This window comes from Perissodus microlepis, chromosome 17 (genome assembly GCF_051167445.1).
Source record: "Perissodus microlepis isolate ML-2025 ecotype Zambia chromosome 17, ASM5116744v1, whole genome shotgun sequence".
Taxonomy (NCBI): domain Eukaryota; kingdom Metazoa; phylum Chordata; class Actinopteri; order Cichliformes; family Cichlidae; genus Perissodus; species Perissodus microlepis.
The window spans coordinates 7338356-7350435 of NC_140477.1; the positions used below are offsets into that span (position 1 = coordinate 7338356).

The 12080-nt window shown below is 43.3% G+C and overlaps 1 protein-coding gene across 9 annotated transcripts in view; it reads left to right on the plus strand.

The window, feature by feature from the left end:
• Positions 1 to 12080, plus strand: part of foxp2 (forkhead box P2) — a 104366-nt gene that overhangs the window by 61089 nt on the left and 31197 nt on the right. For all 9 annotated transcript variants that reach the window (XM_084909405.1, XM_084909401.1, XM_084909400.1 and 6 more), the window contains 2 exons: positions 1749 to 1838; positions 10697 to 10834. In XM_084909405.1, coding sequence (XP_084765531.1) covers positions 1749 to 1838; positions 10697 to 10834 — 228 coding nt within the window. The remainder of the gene's footprint in view (positions 1 to 1748; positions 1839 to 10696; positions 10835 to 12080) is intronic.

Consider the following 12080-nt stretch of genomic DNA (forward strand, 5'->3'; position numbering starts at 1 on the left):
TGCTGCAGGTGTTAATGTGTATTTTAGTGTGTGTTCCTAAGAAAGGCCAAGGCTCAGTTTACAGATGTCACATGCACACATGCACACCCACAAAGCAATGGCAACTAGGCTCATCTTACCAAGGAGACAGATCAATGCAGTTAGGACCCAGTGCCAGTGTAATGTGTTTGTTTACTTCAGTCCAGAAAGCCTGGCTCCTCCTGAGCAGCCAGACAGAACCCCCACACCACCACCAGCACCACCTCCACCTTTACAATCACCCCCCCTCCCTCCAGTTCTGTCTTTTCATAATTGATCGAGGGGGTTGTCTGCATTCCCAAAGGGGTTAAGATGGGGCAACTTTTTTTTCCCCTCTCTCTCTCTCCTGCCTCCTCCTCCTGTTTGCTCAGGATCTCAATGTACTAGTTCAAACATTGTTCCCACCAGCTGGCAGAGCTGCGCCATATGCACGCCCTGTCAAGGCAGCTGTTGTCATGGATACTGGCAAGCGCTGGAAAATAAAATGAGCATCCCTGATTCCTGAGGAAGTGTCACTCTCCATCTGAGTTTTACTCCCCCCCCCCCCCCCCCCCCCCCCCCCCCATTTCTTGCTTCTCCTCCTCCTCGTCCCCTTCTTTTTTCATCAAAAAAGCCAAACACCTGTGAAGTTGTTGTGTTGTGTGCATGTGCCCCCCCCCCCTTTCTCTCTCCACTCCCACTTGATGCTCATGGGCCTGAACAATACAAGGTACACGCTTGTGTGGAGCAGCAGCAGTAGTAGCAGCAGCTGTGCACAATGTTCTTTTCTGCCAGGCTCTTTCATCCATCTGCTCTTGAAGAATTTGAGTGAAGCTGCTAGCCCAGCTGCCGCCGTTACCTGTGAAGCTGGTGCTTGCTTGTCGCACGCATTCAGCGCACACAAGCAGGCGGGGGCGGGCGGTGGGTGTCTGTAATCCCATCAAACCCTAGAGAAATAAATTACGCCATATCCCAGCAGTCTCTCTGATTCCTATCATATCGATGTATGGCAAACACATCAAAGGGTGTTGATGACAAATTTCGCAATTTACAAACAGGATTTTTCTAATTTTTCATGTCATGTGTAAACAGCTGCGAACTAATTTCATCAGGCAGGGAAAGGCCTCTCGTCCTCTACCGATCTATTCATCTTTCTATCTATCACCCATCCGCTGCGCATAAGCACCCTTAATGCATAGTGTAAAACCTGGGCTGCTAGTTAATTCACTCTAAATGTAATCTGATGTTGATTTTGTCAACTTTAATTACAGCTCCCAGGGACACTTCACATGGTGCTGCCTCTACTTCAAATTGATATTATGAATATGCAAATGTGGCAGTAATTTGCAGAGAGAAGTGGGTATTTCAGTTGAGCACACACTAGACAGGTCAATTCTACTCTGCCTTTTTTTTCTCCTGCCCACCGCCTCACCCTCTTCCCCACCCTCTTCTTCAGGGTTGCTTTAGACAAACTGTATTTATCCTTGCTCACAGCTCTGTGAATTGTTACTAAAACATATCATAGTGTTAACCACGTCACAATGGAAGAGGTGATATTTGACAGGCCTTTCGCTCAGAGATGACTGTTTTCATCCGCGAAAATTTGAATTATCTCTACTATCAGCCTTAGGAAATCTAATAGTTTATTTTCCTCTGCACCTTTCTTTCTTTCTCTCTCTCTCTCTCTCTCTCTCTCTCTATTTCTTTCTCTTTTTTAACACCGTCTTTTGTCTTGTGTTTTTTCTTCCCAGGCTCTACAAGCAGCGAGGCAATTACTCTTGCAGCAGCCAGGCAGTGGCCTGAAATCTCCAAAGAGTCAGGACAAGCAGCGTCCACTGCAGGTAAAGCAGCTCCCTGTCTAATCTCTTAAGTCCATCCATAATACATGCTCCCCCGAAAAGAAGATTTCCTCTGTTGCACAAAGTGTGTTTGATTTGCCAACGCAATCCTTGGGCCTGTCATTGGAATCTTAAAGTCTGGACAAGCGGGTCCCCGGGAAGCTGAAGCGTCACATAGACGCAAGAGAAACACAACAGAGGCAGATCTCAAGGAGCATTGTTTCATCTGTAGGCCATTTGCCTGTTTTCGAGTATGTGATGCATGAAACTGTACAAATACACCACAAGTATATCCCAAGGTTATGTGGTACAATGACAAATTGGCTTTTCTACACTGGATCCATAATGCTGTTGACACAAGAAAATTCAGAGGCTAGTTATTATTTGAAAGCCACGTCAGCCTGGATAGTGGGTTACACAGACAGCTAATTTTAACTTCCTCTCATTTCCACTTTTCAACGCTAATTTACCTTATTGATTTGTAGAGCTGTCTATATCTGATGCCAGTGATTTTGAAAAAGGTCACTCTTGTACACAGATGCGCACACACACAAACACGCACAGACACGCGTGCGCAGTTTCGCGCTGACGCCACACTCGCACATATATACATTAACAGTCCTTTCAGTCCTCCGTCTTCCTACTCTTAACACTTTTCTCACACCAGCAACTTGTTTCATTCAGTCAACTAGACAGTTCCTGCTCGAAATTATGTAAGGCCCCTTGACATCTGCTCTGTGTTTTTATTAGAGGATTTTTTTTTTTTTTAAATTTAATTTATTTTTAGCCGTTTGAAATTGAAGTGTGGGAGTTTATGCCCTCCACTCGGCTAATAAGTACTATCAAGGAGCAATGGTTTACCTCATTAGGAGCTCTGTGCATTTCATTAATAACAGGGAAATTGGCGTTAACCTCACCCGTTGATATTTTCACAGAGTCTAACAATGGCGACACCTTCAATTGGAGTCACACCCCTGTGTGCCTAATTACGTACTGGCTGAGAGATAAGGTTGGCAAGGACTAAGTCTTCCCTTCCTTGAAATAATTTGACTGGGGCTCATCAAAAGCATTAATATTATCAGTATATTCTCTTGCAGTGGCATGTTTATTTATTCTACTATATATTTCCATTTTTAGCTGTGGCGAAGGGGGTTCATCAAGAATAAGCTTATTGTTGGATTTCTCTGTTTGAGTAAATGTATGCCAAACTGAGTAAATTGAAACAAATGGGAATCTGATCTGCAAATGCCTGCACAGTCACCAAGTACAGTACATGGCATGAAGAACAATATTGAACGAGAGCTGTGTGGGTGCATCGTAACCGTCAGCCCACGTCCAAGCCCCTGCCTCTAATAACACCAGCAGATGGTAAATATTGAATATTTACATTTGCTTACTCCATTCTTGACTCGTTGACGATATGAATCAATATGAATCAGAGGGCCCTGCCGATCGGCCTGTCCTCGGCTCCAGCTAATCCATTTGTTGATCCAGCTTTTATTAACATCCTCACCTCTTTGTTCCAAAAAGTTTCCATTCAGCAGACTGTCACAGGAGAGGCACTGCTGCCAGCTCACCCAGTGATGCACAAACAGGGCTCGGTGCATTCTGGCCCCAGATTGTTTTCTCTTTTTTTTCTTTTTTCCAGCGGTGGATGTGCTTTTGCTTGAATCCACTCATTTCAAATGACATTTTAACTGTATTACTCCTTTGTGCAAATATCAGTATAAAGCGGTAGAAACTCTTACTTGATTAAAATGCTTTTTTTTTTTTGTTTTTCTTTTTTTATTGTCTCTCGTCTCATGCCACATTTTTTGTGTTCTTGTCTTGAGGGAGTTTACTCAATAAAGCTGCATTATTTACCTGGATTATGAGGCCACAATGGGTGCTGCAGCGCAATATTTTATTAGCTTCACTGCTAGATAAGAGTCACTGGCAATCAAGCTACATGTTTTCCACTAGAGGAATCACGCGGATTGATCCCCTTGTATGATTAGCGCAGCAGAAAGTGGGAAAAGGATTAATATTACCATGACATCCTGCTTATGGCAGAGATACTGATAAATCCTCTGCTTCTTGTTCTCCATCTTTGGTATTTAAGAGCGAGAAATGATCCATAGATCACGGCATGTAAATTATTTAGTACACAAGCATCTAAGTGCCTCGGCTTGCAGTTTTAATTACTCGTATTAGCGGCTAAAGGCTCTCGCCTGACTAATTCTATCCGCTTGCTTGTCGCTGCTTCTCAGAAGTTGATGATGCGGAGGCAAGCAGCTCTAGCGTTCACATGCACACAAATTCACATGTACGGGTGAAAAAATAAATAATAATAATAATAAAACAGCCACAAAAACACACACACACAAAAACACACTCACACAAGCTGCTTTTCCACATTTGCGTAATGTGACAGGTCTATTATTACACAGTAAGCCCACGGGAGCACTCAATAAACACCTATTTCTTCCTGTAAATCCCCTGCCTCTGCTTACACGGCTCTCCTAAGGCACACAACACCCTCTCGTCTCTGCTCCTGTCTCCCCTCGCTCTCCTCTTCTCTATGCCAATACCAGCCCCCCCTCTCTGAAAGGCATTTATACACTGACATTTGGAATACAAATAAAGAAACGCGGACAAGGAGAGGCGGAGAGGATTACAGAGGCCTATGAATCTGACAGTTGTTTCGCTCGCACCATGCATCTACACACAGCCTGCACAAACACAAGCACAGCGACAGTTGCTTAAAGTTTTACATTGCCCGAAATGACTTTGTTCAGAACGTGTTTGTTAGCGGCCCTATTGATCGTTATCGATAAGAAACAGAGCAGAGCTCTGTTAGTGTAACACCTGCTGGGTGCAGGTTTTGGCTCACCATCCACCAGACATCTCAAATAAACTCCTCACTCCTATCATGATTGCTTCAGGAGCCACGTGTAAAATAGCCAGAATGACCCCAAACCCTTGCAAGTGGCTGTGTTGGATGGCATCCACCCGCCCCGACCCCACCTCCTGCTACTTAACGTCCAGTTCTAAATCATGCAAAATCTGAGAGCTCGCCCTGAGCAAGTGTTGCAACTGCTGCTGTGTCACCTTTCATGCCATCGAGCTGTGACTACTTTTTCTACAAGACTAATAACCTCAGCTCCATCTGTGCAAAGCTCAGCTATGAATGAAAATATTTAAGGTTTTATGGTTGGTTTATGGATCGGCAGAGATGTTGGTTTAGCCGTGTTTTCTGTAAATTTGCAGCTTCCTGCCCAGGCCAGTCACACCGGCTGCGGGCACTGGGCCATCCTAGGAAGTGTCACACTTTTTAAAGGTCAGGTCCACACATTTCACCACTGAACCAATATCATCTCAATAGCAGCACTCATCTGCTTATTGGCTTTCATCCGGAACACACGCACACACACACATAGATGCAGGGAAAAGGGCTGTGACGCCAGGCTTAAGCATAAGTTAGCCAACTCCAGTCTGCGTGGCTAAAGGATGCTACTTCACATTTACATTTATGAATATATCTTTCCTCCGCATCCCCTCTGGTTGGATCTGAAAATAGAGAAAAATTATCACAGAGAAGAAGGGAAAAAAGAGTGTTGGGGGGGTGGGGAGTATTATGTTATTCATGAGAAAAACTTCTGTTGACTCTGAGAGAGAAAGAGGGGGAAAAACGTCAGCACATTTTAAGTCAAACACCCTTGGTTACTGCTTTTGTAACCAGAAAACAAGATTCCCCCCCACCCTCATCTCCCTCTTTCCCTACTTCTTTTTTTTCCTCCCCCTGCATTTACAACACCTACAGGACAAGATTGCTAAATTGCGAGGACAGAGCAGGTTCATCATTGTGATGCAAAAGAAGTTGAAATGCTACCCCAAGGCGAGGTAGCTGAGTTTGGGGGATCAAGAGAAAGTGAGAGGGAGGGATAAAAAAAAAAAAAGTAGCTCAGACCTTTGATGTAGCAGCAACAAATTTACCTTGTGACAGAAGATACATGGGTGCAATAAACGAGTTATACCAGCCCTTACACATGCAATCAGATGATTCTGGCCAGGGTGTTAATTGGATCCTAACCGGCAGATCTGATACGCCCGGGCCCTGGTGGTGAGGGGGAAAGCCTTTCCAAGTGATGAACTATAATTCACTGAGCTGCTTGAAGCACTTGTAATTTACTGTGTGTCACTGATGAAGAGGCTGATCCAGTGGAGGCCATATTACCTGCAACATCAGAGGAAAGTAACCCCCCCACCCCCGACACACACACACACACACGCACCCCACATCCACCTGCTCTCACTTGTGCTCTCTCACTTTCTTTCTATTACAGTTCTCTCCTCTCTCTGCACTTTCTTTTATAATTCCCTCCCGCTTGCTCTTTCTGTCGCTCCCATTTACTCTTGAACTGTGTGCACCTGCAGGGAGGCATCAGTCGGGAGTGAATTGTGCCAGTTTAATGATAAAGGTGTGACAATTTGTACTGATAGTGACACAAACAATGTGCACAATGTCGCACAGCTACACTACATTCAAGACGCTTAATCAGTGACTTTCTTTCGTGTAGAGATAAATCAATATGGAAATTGTGCTAAGCCCGTTCCAATCTCCTTGGGCTTTTTTATTAGAGGCTTTTACATGATGGGTCTTTATGTTATGATAAATTGCACTTCCCATGCACTGCTGCCAAACTGCTATGGAAATTGATTTAGGAAAACATTCAGTAATCTACTTAGCTTCAGTCCTGACAATCTACAGTATTGATCTCCCTAAGCTGAACACACGTCATGCATTTGAGGGTAATCACTCTTATGTATGCGTGTGTTATTTTGCATAGAAAACGCAATCAGGCCTCTTGCAAACTTCTCAGTCAGGTGCAAGCCACACCAGCTCGCCCTGTCGCCTTGGTGGTCCTCTGGTGGAGAGTCCCAGCTATCAATAATCGCCCAGCCACATTTGGCAGTAATTGGCTAGTAAATGAGCAGTGTCAACTGAAATGGAGTTGAGAGGTCAGAAGTCCACAAACTGCGGTGGAGGTCTGCTCGGCGTTGTGGCCCGTGCCACCCCTAGGATGCTTAGGAGATTGAGATGAAATAAGGAAATGTAGGGAAGCTACATGTAGAGAGGTTTGTCTCTTTTCTCTCTAGATTTCTTAATCTTTTTTTTTTCTTTTTCATGTGTAAAATGAATCGTGTGGCTTAATTAGCAGTGACTCTCCTGCCAAGGATCCACAATAATTACCGACTAGGACCCTTCCATTTCTCATTGCCTTTATCTCAGCCGTGTCTGAAGCTCCACACAGTTCCCCGTTCAGTACTACAGCAACTTATGTCGTTGATAACAGCCACATGTTCCAACCCCCTCAGTGTTTCTGACTGCCATTTATTCACTGCCCCCCACCCCCTACCTCCCTGCTTGCTTATTAGTGCTAAGTATGATGGAATAAAATCAAATAATAGGAATTCCCTTCTGCTAGACTAATTGTTCGAGCTAGAACTCTGATATATTTTATCTCTGCTTTAGCTCATTTGAGTTTGTTCGTAAAAAAACGTATCTCACAGATAAAGTGCCGCACAGTGGGTGTAATGTCTGGAAGTGTCCATTGGTCAGGATAGACAACTGTGCGAGCCATCTCAGGAAGAGATACCTGAGCTCTCTGTGGATGAGCTTGACCTTTCACAGGGTGTTGGAGAGGCTGGATATAGGGTGCAGGTGTGACAAGCGTGCTGTAATGATCTGCTTGTTCTGGTGAGGGCCCCAGCAACGTTTTCTCATCATCAGCCAATTTAAATGGCTTTTGTTTTACTCTCTACCCTCTCCACCTTCATGTCAGTGTAGCTCCACATGCTTATTAAAACGAGGGGCGGAAATAAATAGCAGCTCAAATGTTTCAAAATATGCAGTTTTTAACTACTTTTTTTTTTTTTTTCTTACAAATGTCTATAAAGCTGGTGTTACATTCAAATGCCATTTTTAAAACTCATTAGCTTGCTGCTCTCCATCCAAATTTGCACTATTAAAACCAGGAGGCTAACCTTTTCTGTTTTTTAAGGTCCCCAGTGGCGACATCAGCTGCAGCTAATTTCAGACAATTTAATAAATACCATTAATAATTTTTCTCTTTTCCTTTTTTTTTTTTTTTTTTTGGTGCTGCAGTACTGGAAATGTATCCTTTTGGATTACAGAGAAACAGAGGCACAGACCAATTGGATATCACGGCTCTGCTTCTACGAAAGAGAGTCTATTCACGGTGCACGGATGTTTACGCCACTGCCAGCGTCTTCTAAATGCTCATTAATTTTATCCCTTCGTGGCAAAATCATTTCAAGGAGAAGCAATTCAGCCTCCTGTTCCTTTCAATTCACCGCTCATGTCAATCAAGCCCTCCTGCAGTATCCTGCAGAATGGAGGTGTTATATTCCTGCAATTATCATGTCATATACTCGAAAATGTAAATGAACGTGTGTGTAAAATTAAATTTATGGGTTGTCAGTGAAGAATAAGAACCAGGAGAGCAATTACTTATCTGCTTTCATCTTGGAGCCTCTGATACGTCAAGCAGAAAAGCATGCAGTTAAATGCTGGAATTAGCATTGTGCTGCACTTCACAATAGACGTGGGCCAGTGCCTTTTCTCCCCTTTCTTTCTTCCTTCTGCCTTTTCTCTCTTTTTGGTTCCCCTTCCTTTATTTTATTTTTTTTTTTTTGTTTGGAGCAGTGAAATGAAGATGATTATCACCCATTATGTCTCTAAAAAGTTAATAAAAGCGTAAAGAGAGCTTCCTCATCTCATAACTTGGTTGCTTTCTGTTTTTATTGATTTTTTCTGTTTTGTTTAGTTGTATTCATTGCTGCTAAAATCCCTGACTTTGAATGGTTATAGTTTATCAGTTCTAAACTAAAAAATGGTTAGAAACAACATGCAGAAAATATATGCATCTGCATACTTTGTGCTAAATCCCCCCCCCAAAAAAAGATGCAATCCTGCGCCTGCATCGTTTATTTCCCCCCTTTTTTTTGTAAACTTAAACATCTCTGAGCCAGCACCCAATTAATAGTCTTAATGAGTGCATCTCTCGTGTTGTTTCTCGGCTGCACGCATCCCATTGTAATGGCATCTAACACAAAAACAGGAGTGACTGCGGGGGTAATTACTTACCTTGCAAATATACCTATAAGGGTTAATAGCATTGAAGGTGTAAGCACAGCATTTGCATAATTACACGTGGACTGTTTAATTTGCAACTTTTTGACGCCTTTTGTTCCGCACCTTGTGCATTTTCTCTTGTACTCTTGCATCGAGGAGTCCAGAGAAGAAAAGAGATGTACCACAACAACATCCTCCTCCTCCATCTCTTCCACCTTAGATGGAGTCCCTTCTCTCTAAGACCCTAATGAACAATGGAGGCAGGATTTGTTTGAATATGAATATGAATGTGCAGCGGGGCCGGCTGGAAGTTGACCTTCAGCTGTGATTTTCAGTTCATCAGGATTAGTCAAGGCGGGCGATCAGGAGCCACTAATGCATAATGACTTCTAAAATGAAAAATGTGTAGTGACCATGCAAATGTCTCGGCTAATCAAAGAGGGGGGAAAACCTGGGGTGGGGGGTAGGCGTTGAGGAGAGGAGAGCTAAACAAGGACGTGTCAAGGCCTGACAGAGAGAGAACGGGAGAGAGAGGAAGAGGGAGGGAGGAGAGACGCACATGGAAAGTAATCAAGCCAGCTTGATTAGCTGGCGATGAGGACAGGGACGTCTTATTGGCCCCTTGACACTCCATATAGGCTAGCTACTGTCATGGCACCTCTATGCTAAGCAGTGTCGCAGTTCAGTAAAAGTGTTACTACATGTTGATATTTTAATTATGTTAAGGTCTAAATGCCTGCCTGTTTACCATTCAGCTCCAGGATGCCACAATTCTTGTTCAAGAAACAACAAACTAATTTGTATCTGCAAATGTTGGAAATGTGCCACTTTAGTCTTCTTATTCAGTAAAAAAGCGTTGAGCTGTTGTGTTACTGAACCGAACTGAACACTAAATCATTCACTCATGTTGGCTTCTTTTTTCCATAACTGAGGAGTAAACAAACACACACACAAAAGTCATTCAATATTTAAGCAGCTACAAGGAGCAGAAATTCCGCAATATCACTGCAAGCCTACTCTCCCCTGTTAGAACGTGTGCATGCAATCAAAGCCTGAAGAGAAACGTATCATCGTTCTACTGAGCTGCTGCCTCAGAAGTGGCTCGCACTGTCTCCTCAGAAGAATGTGGCATAAGCAGCGTACGCATCTTGGTTTTGTTTTGGAGATGTTCTTCTACTGCAGCGAGTATTACCTAAAAAGGGCATGCATTTTTCAAAATTACGTAGCCTACTACACCAGCAGCCTTTATGAGAACTTAAGAGTTGCTTTCACACCGTTCCAACAGATTAAAAAAGAATACTTCAGGTACACCCCAAACTCCCATGACATAATGCTGATTGTTCCTGCCATGCGTCCACGTCATCAGCGTAGTTTCAATCAACTTTAGAGTTGTGCATTTTTTCACGCTGTTTCATAATAGCGGTGCTGATAAAGTGGGCGAGTTCAAGGGTCCTGCTAATTAAGGTCTATGTCTATTTAAATCCTTTACTTTTCCCAGCGGGGTAAAGGAAGGAAAATAAGATGAGCAACACAAAGGCACGGCACCCATCTGTCCTTCAGCATCTCCTCTAGGCTGCAAAGCGTCACGGCCATGAGAGGCCTGCTCTCCCTACCTCTCCAACCACCAATTACCACACTTCCAGCAGATCCATGCCACTATGCCTGAAAACTTATTCAGCTCTTCGTTTCTTTGTTTTTCCCCACGATCATCGTCCATGTATAGGTTCCAGTGTCAGTGGCCATGATGAGTCCCCAGGTGATGACGCCGCAGCAGATGCAGCAGATCCTCCAGCAGCAGGTGCTTTCCCCCCAGCAGCTCCAGGCCCTGCTCCAGCAGCAGCAGGCTGTAATGCTGCAGCAGGTACACACACTCCAACCTACATGCACCGTATGAACATTGTGACACTCATGCTGTGACATACCCCATCATCACCTAGGCTGGTTTGCCCACATCCATACAGTTACACATTTAAATCCACATAAAAATGTAGTCTGGTGTTTGTACAGGCATACACAAAAATGCACACACAACCCCTCCACATAAGTGTGCCCAGCCACCAGTTACGCCAACTCACCACAGCCCCATGTCCTTGACACGCTTACCAAGGGGAATCGGAAATTGACGTACTCCTGCATGTCACCTCTAATTAACCGTCTCTAGTGTGTCGCTGGTTCAATTCCCTGACAAGCATCCATCAGGGACTGTGAGAGTAGGGCATAGTTGGGCTGTGCAGCAGAAGCTGAACGATAAGTGATGGTGATGTAATATTTGGAATCAACTTGAGAAAGCACACTCGGCAGAGTTGAAATGCATTTGTCATTCATAGATTTGATTAAGGAAAAGACAATAGTTTAATTAAGAATGTCAGTCATTCTGAGTCTTCTTCTTCATTAAGAGCTCCCCAGCTCGATGTGGTCACATGCTTTCACGCTCCACTGTGCAAGTACAGGGATTTGTCTTAAAATGTGACTCAACATTTTTAGTTTCACATAAGATTTGATAGAAAGCTTGATCATCTGCCATACACATCAGTCACAAAATCAACATCTGCTACCTTCTGTTGTTGATTTACGTATTTAAAAATATTTCTCAATTGATTCTTGCATATAGTCTGTTAAATCTTGTATATTTCAGTAGCAGTTTGCATAGAACTGGATCAAGCATTCCAGTGGCCTGGCCTGCTTTGGCTTCTCTTTTTAGGCCAAACAGCCACATGGAAAAAAAAAATGATATGAAAGTTTAAATAGCGGTTTGACTATGTGTGTTAATAGAATCAGTTTAAAGTACAGAGCTTGATCCTAAGAGAGTTTATTTTGTTTATTTCAACCACTCCAAAGGAAGCCAGTACCTTCTGGCAGCTAAATACATAGTTAATATGATGGATTGTTATCCCTGCAGCACTGTGGGACTATTAACATTCCATAGGAAATAAATTGTGAAAGACTGCAAAGATCTGAGTCTGACACTGAAAAGATATAATAGATCAGCCTCACCAAGTTTGTGTAACAGAAAATTCCAGGTTTTTTTTTTTTAACTTTGCTTTGATAAATACATAAACTCATTTTGAATTTCTACTTTTGCTTGTATTTGCTTGTGTGTTTATGTA